At 46.5% G+C, this 20,117-nt stretch overlaps 1 protein-coding gene across 4 annotated transcripts in view; it reads left to right on the forward strand.

Annotated features, from left to right (window-relative positions):
- Window positions 1-20,117, forward strand: part of ARFIP1 (ARF interacting protein 1) — a 222,610-nt gene that overhangs the window by 155,997 nt on the left and 46,496 nt on the right. For all 4 annotated transcript variants that reach the window (XM_073576376.1, XM_073576373.1, XM_073576375.1 and 1 more), the window contains one exon: window positions 1,308-1,465. In XM_073576376.1, coding sequence (XP_073432477.1) covers window positions 1,308-1,465 — 158 coding nt within the window. The remainder of the gene's footprint in view (window positions 1-1,307; window positions 1,466-20,117) is intronic.

Consider the following 20,117-nt stretch of genomic DNA (forward strand, 5'->3'; position numbering starts at 1 on the left):
TCCTTTTCTCTTGGTAATTATTTTAGCGTGGTGTGGGTTGTTAGGGCACTGATTTTATCCACTAGTCTGGGGGCTATCCTCGCCCACTTTCCACTGGTCCCGATCGCTGGTTGTCCTGCTGTGCATGTCCTGTTTTTAGGCATGTTTCCATAGGAATATGAAAGCTGTTCACATGTGCCTCCCCATCAGTGTCGTACCTGGAGCTGCTCTTTGCTTGCTTCGTTTCCCCTCCATGAGATGATTTATTTGACATTTGAGCGCTCCTTTGATGGTGTATAATTGCTTGCCAGCCCACCCCTGGTTATTGTTCCCATTCAGCGTCTTGCTGTCCTGATGACATCATTGTCTCTGATCTTGCATTTATATAACAATTGCTCGGCATGTACGCGATCGGCCTCCTTCATGTTCTATTTTAAGTACAAATGCTAATGCCTTCAATAAATAGCAACTTCAGTTGAATTGCGTCTTTTCCTGACATATGAGCATCGGAGAGTTTTTTTTAGATTGTCTCGAATATACGATTTTCTCATGTTTATGCTTTTGTCTATATATGAAAAGGCATAGGCCGTGCTTATTAAAGGGGATGTGCCATCAGAAAATGTCCTATTGTTCATATAAAGTGTTTATCTTGGTATATAGATTTACTTTTTTATTTTCCATAATCTGTGGACACTGAAGCCAAATAATAGGCTGTATAGATCACTTTTCAGTAGAATCTCCTGATCACAGGTAGGATTACAATGACTTGTAAACTACAGATTGGTAATACATGATCCACCATTCACAATAGTTAATGGTCACAGCTCACCTTGGTTCCTACTGAATTAAATAGGAGAAAGCTGTGGATAGGCCATGAAAGTACCTGATTAGTGTCACTTTATTATCAGCATATGCACACTTGATCTTTAAAAGAGCCTACAACAGGCTTCTCAGTAAGCATGTATCCTGTTTAGGAACAGGCTGTTCATGTCTCTTGCTTGCGGTTGATTGCAGAGGTTCTCCCAGTAGGCAGCACCATATTTAGCCCTCATTACTAGGGAAACGTCAGTGTGACTTCTCCTTTCCTGCACAGCTCCCATCAAAGTAAATGGTCCACCATTGTGTTCAATGAATTCCTGTGGTCTACCATGTAATATAATGTTCAGTCCTGAAAACTGGATTTCTTCCACTGTGGAGCTCAGCATGGCCTAATAGGGCATTTAGGAATTGGTAGCGTAAAGGAAACAACACTCTAAAGTTACATTATTAGAAGTTATTTTTATGATTACTACTATTTTTGTGACATTTTACTTTTTGATGTAATATAGGAGGAATTTGGCTACAATGCAGACACTCAGAAACTTCTTGCAAAGAATGGAGAAACTCTTCTGGGGGCCATCAACTTTTTTATCTCCAGTGTAAATACACTAGTTAACAAGACAATTGAGGATACCCTTATTACTGTTAAACAGTACGAGACAGCCAGGTAATGAAATGAAAACTTATTTTCCTTTAATTTTACAATTCATGGCAATTAATAAATGTTATAACCCTTCATTCTTTTACCAAATGCATATAAAACCTGAACTATAGAAAATAAGCACCTGACACAGAGCTTAGCCCTTTTGCAACCTTGGGTTTTTCCATTTTTGAGTTTATTTGCTCCCTTTCTTCCCAAAGCTATAACTTTTTTATTTTTCCATCTACATGGGCTTGTGAGGGCTTGTTGCACTTTTGAACACATCATATGTTTTGCCATATCGTGTACTGGAAAACGGGAGAAAAATTCCAAAGTACAATTCCACAATTGTTTTTTGTTTTGCAACATGTATAGGTTCTTTTTTATTCATGTGTTGAAAAATAAATCCAAACTTTCTAAATTAATAAAGTCGCCATTTTGCCAAGTCCCGTAGAGTCTCCATTTTTCGTGATCTCGGGCTGGGTGAGGGCTTGATTTGTGCATGTCAAGTTGACGTTTTTTATTGATACCTTGTTGGTGTAAATAAGATCTTTTGATTGCCCCATTATTGCATTTTAATGCAATGTTGCGGCGACCAAAAAAATGTAATTCTGACGTTTTTACTTTTCTCTTGACGACGTTTACCTATTGGATTAATTCTTATTTATTGATTGGGAGATTCTGAACTCCACAATAACAAAAAAAAAAAACATTTTGAATGGGACGTGATTTTAACTTTAATATATTTTTTTAATATTTTTAAAAACATTTTTCTCCTTCGTCTCATTGGGGAACACAGGTACTGTGGGTGTATGCTGCTGACACTAAGTAAACAACACACGGTTAGCTCCTCCTCTGCCGTATACACCCTCGCCCTGATTGCCGGCGGAAACCAGTTTTATGCTTAGTGTCCTTTGGAGGCACACATGTCTGGTTTCTCCAGACTACTTTTTTTTTTTTTTTTTTTTTCCTATGAAGAAAAGACAGGGGCGACGGATCCTATTGAAAGGGTCTGATTTCCCCAAACCATCAACGGGCGAGCACGTGTGAGTATCGTCTCCACGTATCCTTTCCCGCGACGTGGGACATGAGGCCGACTTAGCCCTGACCACCCCTAGGTATGGAAGCCATGGGCTGTACAGAGGCACAAGACAGTCTGAGCGGCCCCCACTGCTCCACCAATGCTAGACGGCGGTGCTGCAAGGCGGCAGACGGTCCATCTCCTCAGCCCTGGAAGGAGGATGGAGCTAGGGTGCCTGCACCGTCCTGGATATTCACCCCCCTTCCCTCTACCTGATCGGAGAAGTCGTCAGCGTCTAGAGGGCATGGATGGGATGGCCTGGGAGGGCCCTGCGGCAGCGTCTAGAGGGCTGGAGCCCTTAGCTTCATGCGTCAGCTCAGCAGGACTGAAGGTTAGGCCCCCTCCCCTTCCCCCCTGGCAGCGTCACTGAGTCGCACGCCGCCACTCTTTGGCGGGCGGACACTAAAAATCCAGCCGGTGGTAGGCCGCGACCCGAAGTCCCGCCCTCCCTGCGCAACGTCACTTCTGGTGGCCTGCCCTCCGGAGCCTGGGCGGGCGCCGGATAAATTGAGCCCCCGGCTTCGCGTCAGGGTAGGCCGCAACCGGGAAAGGACTGTCAGCCTGCCCACAGCAGCAGGGAGCACATCGGTGAGGAGAAACAGCACGTGTGCGGGACACAGGACCGGGTAAGTGCGGTCCTGACAGCTGAAGGCCACGCTACGAACAGTCGAGGGGTGCTCTCTCCCCCCCACATCCCCTAGCAGAGCAGTATTGAGACTGGCAGATACAATATGGCTGGGAAGGGGAATACGCACACGTTCCTATATGCTGCATGCATCTCCTGTCGGGCCTCGTTTACGCTGGCGCAGAGCAATAAATTTTGCGAAGCCTGCAACTCCGAACGCGCCCAGGAGCCCTCCCCTGCGACCGAGCCCAGTGATCCAAATCCTCCGGAATGGGCACTATCACTATCGCAGTCTATGGCAGCGCTTACGAAGGCGATCGAGTCTCTTCACGCTCTAGATAGGGGCAAGGATAATGGCTCGCTTATCTGGGAGGGGTCCTCCACCTCACAAGAGCCTCCGGCCTGCAGGGGCCGCTCTCACTCCAGGCAGACGCAAAGGAAACTAATCCACACGGCATCTCCCGGCCCATCCGGTGCCTCGGCATCCGTGAGTTCGGCAACACTCTCTCCTTCACCAGTAGTCGGGAGCTGGCAGAGTTCAGATAATGACTCAAACGAGCCGCTAGACCTAGATACCCCGGGGTGTCGAGAAACAGTTGACAGCAGCGATTAATCAGACTCTGGGGGTTGAGGATGACGTCACCTTGGCCTCAGGCCATAAGGTATCCTTTAAATGGGCTAAGCGACCGCATAGTGTTTGGCACTCACCCAGAGTTTGAGGACATAGTGCAGCGTCACAGGGAATGGCCGGATAGGCGTTTCTCGGGCCAGAAGACGATAGAGGCAAGATATCCGTTTGCCCCGGAGCTTTGTAAGAAATGGGCGGAATCCCCAGTGGTGGATCCACCAGTGTCACGCTTGGCCTCGAAAACCTTGTTATCTGTACCTAGTGGTTCTTCTAAGGACCCCACTGATCGGCTCATAGAGAGTTTGGCTCGCTTAGTTTTTGAAGCGTCAGGATCAGTACTCTCTCCCTACTTCGCGGCGACGTGGGTAGCCAAGGCCATGATGTCATGGTCGGGATCATTGCACAAAGTCTTGCAGGATAAAGACCTGCCTACGGAGGTATCAGAGATTGCGAGTCAGATCGCTATGGCTGGTGACTACTTAATCAACGCTTCCTTGGATGCAGCCAATTGTGCGGCACTTGCGACCGCGAATGCCGTAGTCATTAGGAGAGCTCTATGGTTAAGGACATGGCGGGCCGATTCAATTTCCAAAAATTCCTTAACTTCCCTGCCTTATCAGGGTGGTCGTCTGTTCGGGGAAAAGTTAGACCAACTCATCTCCGATGCTACAGGGGGAAAAGGCAGCTTCCTCCCGCAACTAAAGGTCAAACAGCCGTTTCGCCAGGCTCAGGCACGGTTCTGGGCCTTTCGCAACCCCGGGTGGACGACAGCGGACAGTTCAGCCGCTTCAACCAGAATAGGGAGTGACAGGTCTCATATAGAGCCAACCCATTGGGGAGAATGCGTGCTCGCCAGCCCAGGTCAAGGGGAATCAGGTTCCAGAGTGGAGCCCCGGGCAAGGGCGTTGCTAGGGGCCATCAATTCACTCCAGCGCAACTGAGTCATTGTTCCCGTACCAGAGCACGAGAAGGCTCAGGGGTTTTATCCCAATCTGTTTGCGGTCCTCAAAAAGGACGGGACAGTCAGGCCGGTTTTGGACCTGAAGCTCCTGAACAAGTTCATCAGGATCAAACATTTCTGAATGGAATCTCTCCGTTCAGTTATATCGGCCATGGGGCAAGGAAAATACTTGGCCTCTATCGACATCCAGGATGCCTACCTGCACGTCCCCATTTTTCCTCCGCATTAGAGGTTTCTACGTTTCGCCATCAATGGCAAACATTTCCAGTTTGCAGCACTGCCCTTCGGGCTAGCCACCGCCCCGGAGTGTTCACAAAGGTAATGGCAGTCGTTATGTCAGTCTTACACTCTTGGGGCATAGTCGTCCTGCCATACTTAGACGACCTCTTGGTGAAGGGCCCCTCATTTCAGTTGTGCGAGGAGAATGTCAGCATTACGCTGGTTACCTCTCCCGCTTAGGGTGGTTGGTCAACAGGAAAAAATCATCCCTTGTCCCAGCCCAGAGGATTTCCTTTTTAGGGATGATCTTCGACACCTCCCGAGGGTTGGTAATTCTCCCTCAAGACAAAGCCCTAGTGCTCCGGCAATGAGTCCAGAAGCTTCTACAGCCAGTTCCACACACCATTCGGTTTGGGATGAGGGTACTAAGGAAGATGGTGGCAACAATGGAAGTGTTTCCGTTTGCCCAATTTCATCTTCGCCCCCTACAACACGCCCTCTTGTCATCTTTGGACAAGACCCCGTTCACGCTCGATCATCAGTGCAGGCTATCCTCTCAGGTCAGACAGTCACTAGAGTGGTGGACGATCAGGTCCTCCCTTCAGGGGTAACCCTTTCCCCCAGATCAATGGCTAGTGGTCACAACCAACGCCAGCCTTCTCGGCTGGGGAGCAGTTTTCCGCCACCACACGGCCCAGGGGCAATGGTCGCATCAGGAAGCACGCCTTCCAATCAACTTGTTGGAAATACGAGCGGTCCGGATGGCGCGGCACCTTCGAGCAGGACGTCCCATCCGGATTCAATCGGACAACGCCACGGCGGTGGCTTACGTAAATCATCAAGGGGGCTCTCGCAGCAGGGCAACTATGCGCGAGGTGGGACACGTGCTTCACTGGGGTGAGAGGAACCATTCGGTAATATCGGCGGTCCACATCCCGGGCCTGGAAAATTGGGCGGCGGACTTCCTCAGCCGGCAGGGGGTCGCGTCTGGGGAATGGTCTCTACACCCCGAGGTCTTCCAGTAGATTTGCCAACGGTGGGGAACACCGGATGTGGATCTGATGGCCTCCAGGGTGAACGCCAATGTCCCCGTGTTCGTCGCTCGGTCTCGGGACCCGCGAGCGATCGCTGTTGGTTCTGCCATGGAACCAGTTTCACCTCCCATACTTATGCCCCCCGCGGCCACTACTTCCGAGGGTCATCAAGAAGATCAAAACAGAAGGGGCTCCAGCGATTCTGCTGGCCCCAGACTGGTCCCGTCGGGCTTGGTACACAGATCTAGTGCAGCTGCTCGCCGACGTCCCATGGCGACTGCCAGAACGCCCAGATCTACTGTCCCAGGGCCCGATCTTTCACCCGAACTCAGGGGCACTGTGTTTGACGACACAGCCTTTGTATCTTGGATTCTGACCCAGGCGGGGTTTGGGCGTGATGTGGTCGCTAAAATGGTTAGCGCTCGGAAGCCTACCACGGCGAGAATTTACCATCACACCTGGAAGGTCTTCTTTGCTTGGTGTCGATCGTGGGTTTTTCTCCACTGATATTCTCTATCCCCAACATCTTGGCCTTTCTCCAGTTAGGCTTAGACTCAGGATTGTCCCCGAGCTCCCTTAGGAGACAGATATCAGCATTGTCCATACTTTTCCAGCGAAAGATTGCTGCCAATATGCAGGTGAGGACTTTCATCCAGGGGGTCTCCCACTTGGTACCGCCCTATAGGATGCCCCTGGACACCTGGGAACTTAACCTGGTCCTGAGTGTTCTGCAGGAAGCTCCATTTGAACCGCTACAAGATATTTCTCTGTCGTACCTTTCCTGGAAGGTATTTTTGGTAGCCATAACTTCCATTAGGCGAGTCTCGTAGTTGGCAGCCCTGTCTTGCCGGGGACCGTTTCTCGCCTTCTACAAGGATAAAGTGGTGCTTAGACCAGCTCCCCCCTTTCTGCCGAAGGTTGTGTCCTCATTCCACGTTAATGAGGATATTGTCTTGCCCTCGTTTTGTCCAGCGCCAGTACATCGCGTGGAAAAAGCTCTTCACACGTTAGACCTGGTGAGAGCACTCAGGAGGTACTTGTCGCGAACGGCACCCTTTCGTCAGACGGACACGCTGTTCGTGCTTCCCGAGGGGCGCAGGAAGGGACTCGCAGCCTCAAAGTCGACCATAGCCAGATGGATCCGTCTAACTATTCAGGAGGCCTACCGCATCAGGGGTGCGCCCTTTACAGCAGGGATCAGAGCACACTCTACCCGGGCAGTGGGCGCCTCTTGGGCGCTTCGGCACCAGGCTTCGACGGAACAGGTGTGCAAGGCAGCAACCTGGTCCAGCCTGCACACGTTTACTAAACATTACAATGTCCATACTCAGGCTTCGTCAGATGCGAGCCTAGGTAGAATGATTCTCCAAGCAGCGGTGGCGCACCTTTAGACATGAGGTGCATGTAGCTTGGATTGGTGAGTCAACTTCCCACCCAGGGACTGCTTTAGGACGTCCCACAGTACCTGTGTCCCCCAATGAGCCGAAGGAGAAACATGGATTTTTGTGATAACTCACCGTAAAATCCTTTTCTCCGAGACGCTTATTGGGGGACACAGCACCCACCCTGTTAGCCAGTTTGGCTCTTGTTTAATTAAGGTCCATTTTTGTTGATGTCAGGGTGGTTCTTTTCCAGACATATTGTTATCTGCATTAAGGCTGTTTTTTGTTATTCTCCTACTGCTTTTGCACTAAACTGGCTTCCCCCCACAATCAGGGCGAGGGTGTATACGGCTGAGGAGGAGCTAACCTTGTGTTGTTTACTTAGTGTCAGCCTCCAGGTGGCGGTAGCATACACCCACAGTACCTTTGTCCCCCAATGAGCGTCTCAGACAAAAGGATTTTACGGTGAGCTATCACAAAAATCCATGTTTTTTTTACCTGCTTCAATAGTCTTTATGGGAGACTAGAAGCTGCGATCATCCGATTACCTGTTCTACACAGAGCAGGACTTCAGCCCTGCTCTGAGTATCAGAAATGCTCACTTTTATATGAGCACCGATTGCTGGGCGGCTCTCACAGCTATCTGACAATGACAAGCACAGGGATCTCCTGCAGACCCCAGGTTGTCATGGCAACCCACGATGACAGTGGCATTTAACATGTTAACAGGTGCTGGTGGATTGAAATTCTACCCGCGGCTGTTGGGGGCACATGTCAGCTAATCAAATCAGCTGACATGTACCGTAAAAGTTGCAAGTTCATTGCCAGAACCTGCAGCAAACGGGGAGGCCACCTTAGACGTACTTATGTCTAAGGTGTTAAAGGAACTGTGTGGGCAAGTTTTTGCCATCTCATCTGAACAGCATGATGAAGGCAAAGAGACCCTGAATCAAACAATGTGTCACTTAGATTAAATTGGTTGCATCCGTTCTGACACTGTTTTTAGATTTAGCAGTGCAGCAGAGCAGAGAAAGCTAACCCCGCCCACACCAGGCATTGTATATACAATGCCCATAGACAGGTGCCTATCACAGAAGGGAGCCGAGTCAGTCTTTGACTGCACTGCTGTGTAGCAGTGATAAGCTTTGATGCTAAAACAATTCTCAAGTAAACAGGACTGAGCTTGATAAGAGAGGCATCACTGAAATCTGTGTGCTGTCTTCCCCAAAATGTGGTCCACACTTTTAAGCAAGTCATATAACACTTCAATAAAAGGTCAGGATGTACAGAGGTCATACATGTCACTTTTCTCTTATGTCTACATCGACATTTATTCACCAAAAATGAAGTGACCAAAACTCTGTTATCCAGAGGACAGTAATCAAGGCAAAAGATGTCCTGGTAATGTCCACAGCGATTGCATTTATAACTGCTTATCTTCTCACTCTAATAGCAGAAAAAAAAGATCCCTCACCCTAGACAAAACCAAAAACAATGCACATACTCCATCATTGGTAAAGATTTGTGTATCACCATTTGGGGTCACAGAAGACTAGTAAGGGGAAAAATATGATCAATCTCCTTAGTGTCCCTCTTAGCTTCCCCCCACCTTGGCTGTGAAAGGGTTGAAGGATAAGTTACCGAGAGATTCTGGTGACACTATACCCCATCTGCAGTGCCTGGAGGCCATATGTGGATTTACATGCACACATATGTAACACAGAAATCATCTACACAAGGTCTCCATGACCATACTGCACTTGTACCCTACCCTAACCAAAATGAGAGCAGTCGATTCTCTCTATGGGCTTTGGGCTTGGAGTGTCAAGCAATCATAACTCATAGAAAAAGTATTCGAACTTTGCAAACTTTCATAGAATCATTGAATGTTAGAGTTAGAAGGGACCTCCAGGGTCAGTGTATCCATCCCGTTACTCAATGCAGGATTCATTAATCCATCTCGGACAGATGTCTGTCCATTCTCTGTTTGAAGACTTCCATTGAAGGAGAACTCGCCACCTCTCATGGCAGCCTGTTCCATTCATTGATCACCCTCACTGTCAAAAAGATTTTTCTATTACCTAATCTGTGTCTTCTCCCTTTTACTTTCATTACTTTGCTTCTTGTGTTTCCATGTGCAAATGAGAATAAGGATGATCCCTCTACACTGTGACATCCCTTCAGATACAGTATTTGTAGACAGCTATTAAGTCTCCTCTTACCCTTCTTTTTTGCACGCTAAACAGCTCAACATCCTGGTAGCTCTTCTCTGAAGTTGCTCCAGTTTTTCAATGTTTTTTTTTTTTTTTTTTAAATGTGGTGCCCAGAACTGGACACAGTATTCCAGATGAGGCCTGACCAAGGAGAGGGGTAGAGAGGGATAATTACTTAACGCGATCTAGACTCTATGCTTCTTTTAATACATCCTAGAACTGTCTGCCTTTTTCTGCATCACACTGTTGACTCATGAGAAGTCTGTTATCTATTGGTATACCCAAGTCTTTCACACACGCTGTTGCTTAGTTCTATTCCTCCCATTCTATAGATAATTTTCGTTTTTCTTGCCCAGATGTAGAATCTTGCATTTTTTCCTGTTAAATACCATTCTATTAGTTGCTGCCCATTGTTCAAGCTTATCTAGATCATTCTAAATCCTTTCTCTGTCCTCTCTAGTGCTAAATATCCCTCCTAGCTTTGTATAGTCAGCAAATTTGATTACTTTACCTTCACTTCTTTTATATAGATCATTTATAAAAAGTATTGAACAACACTCGGGCCAATACAGAGCCTTGTGGTATCCCAATTGAAACTCTCTTCCAACTGGATGTGCAACTATTTATTACCATTATTTGAGTACGATCACTGAACCAGTTATGAATCCACCTTAACTGTAGCCTTGTCAATCCCATACTTGTTAAAGTATCTCATACTATCCTTATAGAAAAAATTATCAAAGACTATGCTGAAGTCATGATATACTATATCTACTGCATTTCCCTGATCCACCCAGTCAGTGATTCCATCATAGAAGGAAATTATATTCGTATGCCATGACTTGTTTGTTACAAACCCATGCTGGCTTTGGTTAATTATTGTATTCTTATCAAAGTACTTGCATATATGCTGTGTAATAATTGGTTCAAATATCTTTCCTGGTATAAAAGTAAGACTCACTGGCCTGTAATTTCTTGGCTCAATCTTTTTTCCTTTCTTGAAGATGGAAACAACTTTTGCCCTTCTCCAATCTTCTTGGACTTCTGTTTTCCAGGATTTTTCAGAGATTCTGGCAAGTGGTTCTGCAATTTCCTCTATCTCTTTCAGTACCCTAGGATGTACCATATTTTTTTTGGACTATAAGAAGCACTTTTTTCCTCCAAAAATGTGGAGGAAGATCGGGGGTGCGTCTTATAGTCCAAATGTGTTGGCTCTGGCTGTGGTGAGGAAGCGGGGGAGCGTCAGTTGCAGAGCAGCAGGTCACAGGAGGCAGGAGTCGGCGGCTGCAGCTAAGGCTCGAGTCACACATAGCGACTCACCAGTGATCCTGACAACGATATCAATGTGTCAGGATCGCTGGTGAATCGCTATGTGATCGCTGGTGAGCTGTCAGACAGACAGCTTCACCAGCGATCAGCACAGCGACGCCCAGCACCCGGCATCGCTGTGCATGTTGGTAACCAGCGCGCTGATGCAGGAAGCTGGTAACTAACGTACACATCGGGTATCCAAGGGACGTGCGTCCCTAGATACCCGATGTGTACGTTAGTTACCAGCTCCCTGCATCAGCGCGCTGGTAACTAACGTACACATAGGGTATCTAAGGGACGCGCGTCCCTTGGATACCCGATGTGTACATTAGTTACCAGCAGATCACTGGTCTCCAGCCTGTCACACGCAGTGATGCGTGGTGGCCAGCGGTAGACCAGTGACCAAAAAAAAATCCTGGCCTTTCCTGCAGCAATCGGCGATACCGGCAGGGGGGCCGGTTGCTGATCGCTGTTACACACAGCAATCTCGCTGGTGAGATCACTGTTGTGTCACAAAAATTGTGTGACGGGGCCTTAACTCCTATGCCCGCTGCTAAAGAGTAATGACTATTCACTGCATTCCATGCCCATGGAAGTGGAGGGCAATGAATATTCATTTCTCTTTAGTGGTTTCAGGTTATTCATGGCCGCATCCTTATCCTGGTATGCATGGTTACATCCTTATCCTGGTATGATTGGCCCCCATCCCCATCATGGTATGCGTGGCCCCATCAGAAAAACAATTTAAAAAAAAAAAAAAAAAATAACATTACATTTACCTTGATGTGCTCGCTCACAGCATCTTGTTCCGATGCCAGCAGCTGCTTTATGCTTGTAAGCAGTGCATGGCAGGCACATCATGCGTTGTTTACAAGCTGAAGGACAGCTGCCGGAATACTCACTGCTCTTCACGCCGGTAGTGCAGTGAACATTCATTGCTCGCTCTTTAGTAGCAAGCACAGTGTCAGCCGCCGGCTTCCTGCAGCTGCTGGGAGGTCACGTGTGCCCGCTACTTAAGGGAAATGAATATTCGCTACACCAGTAAGCCGGTACCTGACAATGTGCACGCTACTAAAGATCGAGCAATGAATACTCGCTGTCGTCCACAGTCCTGGCGTGCAAAGCAGTGAGTATTCTGACAGCTGTCCTCGGCTTGAAGCAGCGCTTGAAGTCCCTGCCATGCGCTGGTTACAAGCATAAAGCAGCTGCCTGCATTGGAGCAAGATGCTGCAAGGGAGCGCAGGAAGGGAAGTGTAATGATGTGGGGATTTTTTTAATGTTTTTCTGATGGGGCCGTGCATACTAGGATAAAAATGAGGAGGTCCATGCATACCAGGATAGGGATGAGTGGGGCCATGCGAACCAGGATAGGGATGAGTGGTGCCATGCGTACCAGGATAGTAATGAGGAGGGGGGCCATGCGTACCAGGATTGGAATGAGGGGGGCATGCATACCAGGATAGGGATGAGGGGTGGCCATGCATACCAGGATAGGGATGAGAGGGGTCTGTCTTGCATACCGGGATAGGGTGGAGAAGGGCCATGCATACCGGGATATGGAGGAGAAGGGCCATGCATACAGGGATAGGGTTGAGGGGGGCCATGCATACCAGGATAGGGATGAGAGGGGCCATGCATACCTGGATAGGGATGAGAGGGGCCATGCATACCGGGATAGGGATGAGAGGGGCCATGCATACCATGTTAGGGGGTATTAACTCCTTCCCGACCCATGACGCCTACGTAGGCATCATAAAAAGCTGTGCCATTATGACCCATGACGCCTACGTAGGCATCATGGTATAAATCACCCTCCTGCGGGTCGGGTGACCGGGGTCACTGAAAGGTCACCCGACCCGCACATACAGGAGGTGTTGCACTTCATCCCCGGGGGGTGACTTAGCCCCCCCGTGGCTACGATCGCTCTGACTGGCTGTTGAAAGTGCAACAGCCATTCAGAGCGATAGTAATATTTCATCAATGAAATTTGATGAAATATTACAATCCAGCCATGGCCGATGCTGCAGTAACATCAGACATGGCTGGAGATCGCGATCAGACCCCCCCACACTGGCTGGCGGGGCGACCGGTCCCCGCCACGGACTGACGGCAGCAGTCGGCCACTACCGTCACGATCTGCTCCCCCTCCCTTTCCCTCCGCCTCCCCCCGCAGTCCGATCACCTCCACTCCCCCCCACCCCCCCGGGGTACCGTCCGAGTCCCGCCGTCCCGGATCATGGGCGCCGCCATCTTCCAAAATGGCATGCGCAGTGCGCCCTTCGAATCTGCAAGCGGCAGATTCCATTCATTCATTTTGATCACTGTGATAAACTCTGTGATCAAAATGGAAAAAAAAATAGTAAATCACCGCCCCCCTCACCCCCCCCCCATGTAGGGACAAATAATAAAAGAAAGAAAATATTTTATTTTTATCTTTCTGTTAGGGTTAGAATTAGACTCAGGGTTCGAATTAGGGTTCGAATTAGGGTTAAAATTAGGGTTAGGGTTGGAATTAGGGTTAGGGTTGGAATTAGGGTTGGGGTTAGGGTTGGGATTAGGGTTGGGTTTGGGATTAGGGTTAGGGTTGGGGTTAGGGTTATGTTAGGGTTGGATTTAGGGTTAGGTGTTGAGAATTCGCATTCTGGCCTCCCTCTGGTTATTACTGAAGGTAGTGGAGCTGGTCAGATCAACAGAGGGGTTGCGAGTTCTCTTCCTGGGCTCCCTCTGGTGGTTACTGGAGGTAATGGAGCTGATCTGATTGACAGAGGCTTGCCACCTGATAATGATGATGACGATTGGGATTTAAGACAGCTGACTCCCTCTATCCCTGCAGGTGTTTTGCTTCCTGTTCCTCCTGAGGTCTGATTTCTCCGGCTCTGTCCCTGCGTGTTCAGCTAAGTGGTTTATTTGCTATTCTGTTTGCATTTGATCTGGTTTTGTCTATCTGTTCTTGGTGCTGGTCAGCCAGCTCCGGCTGGGGCTGTGCTGAATCACTGCCAATATGTTACTGCTTGTGCCAGTTTGTTTTATCCCCTATTAGATTGGTCTCTTTTTGCTCTGCTTTCAGAATATACCAGAGTGCTGATATAGTGGGGGGCGAAGTCGTGTGACTTCAGTGTTTTTTGCATCAGACGTGTTGGTCTTTTTGCAGGGTTTTTTGCGTGATTGCAGACAGTGTCTTTCCTTTCCTGTCCTGTCTAGTCAGTGTGGGCATTTTCATCTTGTCTCACCGACAATATATGTTTGGGGGCTATCTATTCCTTTGGGGTCTGCTCTAGGGCAGTTTAGATTTCCCCTTTCTTGCTTTAGGCTTAGTTAGCTCTCCGGCTGTGCCGAGGCGTCTAGGATCATCGTAGGTACGCTCCACGGCTACTGCTAGTTTTGTGGATAGGATTAGGGGTCTGCAATCTGCTTAGGTACCAACCTCTCTGGTTTTCTGTGGCTTAGCCTGGACCTGCTCTTCTCCTCGGTGACCCATTCATAACAGTTAGGGGTATGTTGGGGTTAGGGTTGGGATTAGGGTTAGGCTTGTGGTTAGGGTTATGGTTAGGGTTGGGATTAGGGTTAGGGGTGTGTTGGGGTTAGGGTTTGGAAAGTGTTAGGGTTGTGCTTAGGGGTGTGTTGGGGTTAGGATTGGAGTTAGAATTGAGTGGTTTCCACTGTTTAGGCACATCAGAGGGTCTCCAAACGCGACATGGCGCCACTATTGATTCCAGCCAATTTTGCGTTCAAATAGTCAAACGGTGCTCCCTCCCTTCTGAGCCCCGACGTGTGTCCAAACAGTGGTTTACCCCAACATATGGGGTATCCGCGTACTCAGGAAAAATTGCATAACTTTGGGGGTCTAATTTCTCCTGTTACCCTGAGGGCTAATATATTATTTTTGTGGTAAAAAAAATAATTTATTTTCATGGCTCTGCGTTATAAACTTCTGTGAAGCACATGGGGGTTCAAAGTGCTCACCACACATCTAGATAAGTTCATTGGGGGGGTCTAGTTTCCAAAATGGGGTCACTTGTGGGGGGTTTCCACTTTTTAGGCACATCAAAGGATCTGCAAACGTAACATGACGCCCGCAGACCATTCCATCAAAGTCGGCATTTCAAAACGTCACCACTACCGTTCCGAGCCCCGAAGTGTGCCCAAACAGTGGTTCCCCCCCACATATGGGGTACCAGCGTACTCAGGACAAACTGTACAACAACTTTTGGGGTCCAATTTCTCCTGTTACCTTTGTGAAAATAAAAAATTGCGGGCTAAAAAATCATTTTTTGAGGAAAAAAATGCTTTTTTATTTTCACGGCTCAGCGTTATAAACTTCTGTGAAGCACCTGGGAGTTCAAAGTGCTCACTATGCATCTAGATAAGATCCTTAGGGGTCTAGTTTCCAAAATTGGGCCATTTGTGGGGGTGCTCCAAAGTTTAGGCACACAGGGGCTCTCTAAACACGACATGGTGTCCGCTAATGATTGGAGCTAATTTTCCATTCAAAAAGTCAAATGGCGCTCCTTCCCTTCTGATCCCTGCCGTGCGCCCAAACAGTGGTTTATGATCACATATGAGGTATTGGTGTACTCAGAAGAAATTGGCCAACAAACTTTAGGTTCCATTTTATCCTGTTGCCCATGTGAAAATGGAAAAATTGATGCTAAAAGAAAGTTTTGGTTGGAATAATTAAAATGTCCATTTTTTCTTTCCACGTTGCTTTAGTTCCTGTGAAGCACCTGAAGGGTTAATAATCTTCTTGAATGTAGTTTTGAGTAGCTTCAGGGGTGCAGTTTTTAGAATGGTGTCACTTTTGGGTATTTTCTGCCATACAGACCCCTCAAAGTGACTTCAAATATGAAGTGGTGCCTAAAATAAATGGTTTTGTAAGTTTTTTGTGGTAAAAATGAGAACTCGCTGGTAAACTTTTAACCCTTATAACATCCTAACAAAAAAAAATTTTTTTTTGCCAAAATTGTGCTCATGTAAAGTAGACATGTGGGAAATATTATTTATTAACTATTTTGTGTCATGTAACTCTTTGGTTTAACAGAATAAAAAGTCAAAATTTGAAAATTGCGAAATTTTTGCCATATTTCCGTTTTTTTCACAAACGCAAAAATGATCGACTTAAATTTACCACTAACATGAAGCCCAATATGTCACGAAAAAATATTCTCAGAATCGCTAGGATCCGTTGAAGCGTTCCTGAGTTATTACCTCATAAAGGGACACTGATCAGAATTGCAAAAAAATGGCCAGGTCATTAAGGTCAAAATAGGCTGGGTAATGAAGGGGTTAAGTACAGAATTGACCACATTTTTTTGCTTCAATTTTTTTTCTAAATTCCTCCTCTAAAACCTAGGTGCGTCTTATGGTCTGGTGCATCCTATAGTCCGAAAAATATGGTAATTCATCGGGTCCAGGAGATTTACTGGAGGAGATTTCTTCTAGTAAATCGGCAGATGGTAAATAAAGTATTGACCATGGTAAGTTATGTGCATTGAGCATTCTGTAATGGGTCGCTCCGTGCGCATGCGCTGCCATTGTTCTCTGCAGTTCGAGTCCTTTTTACAGAAGACGATGCACCACCAAGAATGTTGCTCTGTGCAAAACCAAAGTTTCCCCCATGATCAAGCATTTTGCTTCTTCATCGGGTGATCGGAAAACTGTTTACACGGAAAGATTATGAAACGAGCATTCTTAAGAACTCTCGTTCACATTTATCTTTCCGTGTGGATTCGGCTATGGCTGCCGGGCGCAGGCCGCACGTATGGTTTATGCAGTGGTGTTTGTGAAACACCATAGTTTATTTTCAGTGTTTTTTACTGTAAACTGTGTTCCAAATTATTATGCAAAAAGAGTTTAGGAGTGATAAGGTTAGAATTTTTTTGTTTGTCATTTAAACATTGACGGTGAAGTGTGTCAGGGCTCTTTATATCACTGAAAGCAATTGCAGATACCTGTGCAAATTAGTTTGGCAGGTGTGTCCAAATAAAGGCAAGACTACTTAAGAAGGCTGTTCCACATTATTAAGCAGCCTACATTTTTTGCCAAAATGGGAAAGAAAAGGGATGTGTCGGCTGCTGAGGAGCAACAAATTGTAGAGTATTTTGGTCAAGGCATGACTACAATCAACATTGCCAAGACACTTCATTGTGATCATCGCACAATCAAGAAGTATGTAGCTGATTCCCAGCACACACGTGTGCGTGCTGATAAGGAAAAATTGAGGACTCTTTCCAACAGGCAATTGCGTCAGGTTAAAAGAGCAGCTGCAAAAATGCCTTGTCATAGCAGCAGACAAGTTTTTGAAGCTGCTGGTGCCTCCAACGTCCCCCGAACAACAAGATACAGGGTCCTTCAGAGATTTGCAGCTGTGCATAAGCCATCCTGTCGACCACCACTATCCACTGCACACAAGCAGAAACGGCTCCAGTGGGCCAAACGATACATGAAGACTGACTTCCAAACTGTTTTGTTCACTGATGAGTGCCGTGCAACACTCGATGGTCCAGATGGATGGAGTGGAGAATGGCTGGTTGATGGACACCCCATGAAAACACGGCTAAGGCGCCAACAAGGAGGAGGTGGAGTAATGTTTTGGGCTGGAATCATGGGGAGAGAGATTGTCGGCCCCTTTAGGATCCTTGAAGGAGTAAAGATGAACTCCATAATCTATGTGGAGTTTCTAAAACAGCACTTCCTGCCATGGTTCAAGAGGAAGAACCGTGCTTTCCGCAGCAAGATCATTTTCATGCATGATAATGCACCGTCTCATGCTGCAAATAACACATCTGCATCTCTGGCTGCTATGGGCATAAAAGAGGACAAACTTATGGTGTGGCCACCATCTTCCCCTGACCTCAACCCCATTGAGAACCTCTGGAGCATCATCAAAAGGAGTGTCTATGATGGCGGGAGGCAGCTCACATCTAAGGAACAGCTCTGGGAGGGTATTCTGTCCACATGCAAAACAATTGAAGCACAAACCATCCAAAAACTGACAAATTCAATGGACGAGAAAGTTCAGAAGCTTCTTTCCAACAAGGGGTCCTATGTGCAAATGTAACATCACCTAGAATAAAGTTTTGACTTGAAAACTGTGATTTCATTTTGTAATAAGCTGATAATGCTTATAATTTCACAATTCACCATTTTTTTGTTCAAAATAAAAAGGTTGAAAACTCTGCTGTGCATAATTTGGAGCATGCATTTTGACTGTTTATTTTTAAAAATATACAGTTTTCATAGGCAGTTTGTTCAAAAACATTGCAATTATACTAGAATATTAGATGACTGGAAAATAACAATGACTGCAATTCATATCGGTGATTTAGAGAAAATATGAGGAAATATTTTTTGCATAATAATTTGGAACACAGTGTAGTTTTTTTCTTTATGGGAGATCATTTGCATTAAATTGTTGTTGGTGGCAGCGGTCCTGCCGATGTATCCTGTAATTGCACATTATGAAAAGTTTTACACGATCAGATAATTATGTTCTGTAAAAATCCTCCAGGACTGCACATGTCCATTCTTGAATAAATCTGTGCATTGGATGCGTGTATTAATCCTGGGATCATGTTGAGCAGGATGTGGAAACCTGCTCTTGTCATACTGGTAATGACCCAACGAAGGAATAGATTTAGTGGGGTGCTTACGGCTATGTGCAGATTGCTGCTTGCCTTGCAGTCTGTGTAACCAGCTTGTCCTCACAGCCACCCACAGGGCTTTTATATTAAAGATTCAGCAGTAATAATTATATAGTTTAATGCATAATTTTTTTAGGACTCCTGCTAAAATTTATCAAGTTTGGAAAGGAGGTTTTACCAGCGATCCCAGTGCCAACCTGATATTTATCTCCTTGTTCTTCCATTCATCAATTCTCTGTTTACAAGAATGGTTTAGTTCCCCATCTGTAATTCACATGGTTACTAGTAATGGCCTGATTCAAGATGCAAGCTTTCGGTGTATGCATGCTGAAATCGGAACGCTGAACTGCACTGGAGTCTTAAGGCTCATTCAGACATCTGCTAATCAGTCCGAGATCACACTGCAGTGTACAGATTGGCCGCAGGTCCTGAGTGTGACCGCTTCATAGAAATATATTAATCTGTCACGCTCGGACCAGGAGAGCCGTCACTAGTCCATGCATTAGCGGCCCTTGCTCGGACCAGTTGGCACGGACGTCTGAATGAGCCCTTTTTCTATATTGTTTTATATGACTACTGACAGGGCATTTCCCATCACAGAAAATCCTATTCTGATTAGCAGGTTGGTTAAAGGATTTCTCTCATGACAACTGCCTTATGCGAGATGAAAACCATTATAGCTACTTATTACTGTGACCAGCTTCTCTAATTCATGGCAACCGTCTCTTCTTGGCCTGGAAAGGGTATGTGCACACAACATGATTAACTTGCGGGCAAACTCGCTGAGTTTTCCAAGAGGAAACTGCTTCAGGACACGTCAGTGGTTTTTGTCCTGAAGCGTCTTGTTCCCTCCTCAACATTCATCAATGAAAAAAGCAGCTAGAGGTTTCAAAAGCAAAACCAATAAGAAATGATGACGAAAAAGACACCCAGCCGTCTTCTCACTTTTTAACCGCTTGGTGTCTTTTCAAAATTCATGTGGTTAAAGTGAATCTGTCAGCAGGATTTTTGCTATGTAATCAGAGGACAGTGTCATGTAGGGGGTTAAAACATAAAATTCAATTGTGTCGCTTATCAGGCTGTGTGCTGTTTACTTCCAGTCAAGGTTTTATCACTTTTGACATGATCATTGTTGTGATTAGTGCCAAGGTGTTCAAATCCGCCCCCTCCTGTGATAAGCAGCACACTGTCAATAGACCATATACATAGGGAGTCGGGTGTGGGCGGGGGCTGCTGTCTTAGCTGTGCTGCTTTGCTAGATGTAAGAACTCTAATTGGGTCAGAAGGTCTGCACCCAGTAATCTTAAGTGATACATCATTGGTATTGGGTCTCATTTTCTTCCTTATGCTGCTCTTAGAAGAGGTAGTGAAAACCTGCTGACATATTCCCTTTAAAAGATTCTCAAAAGCCTGAACATAGGCATTGCTACGTAAAAACGACTTACTATTTAGATGTTCATTTTTTTTTTTTTTTTGGAAGAGTGTCGGAGTGGACCTGTCTGAAATGGGTATTTGTGCAAATGCTGAACTGTGCACTTGCAGTCATGTTTCCTGCAGGATTGCATAGCGGCTTTTCATTAGTTAG

The sequence above is a fragment of the Dendrobates tinctorius genome, unplaced genomic scaffold (assembly GCF_039654945.1).
Source record: "Dendrobates tinctorius isolate UK_male_01 unplaced genomic scaffold, ASM3965494v1 ptg000008l, whole genome shotgun sequence".
In the NCBI taxonomy this organism is placed as follows: Eukaryota; Metazoa; Chordata; class Amphibia; order Anura; family Dendrobatidae; genus Dendrobates; species Dendrobates tinctorius.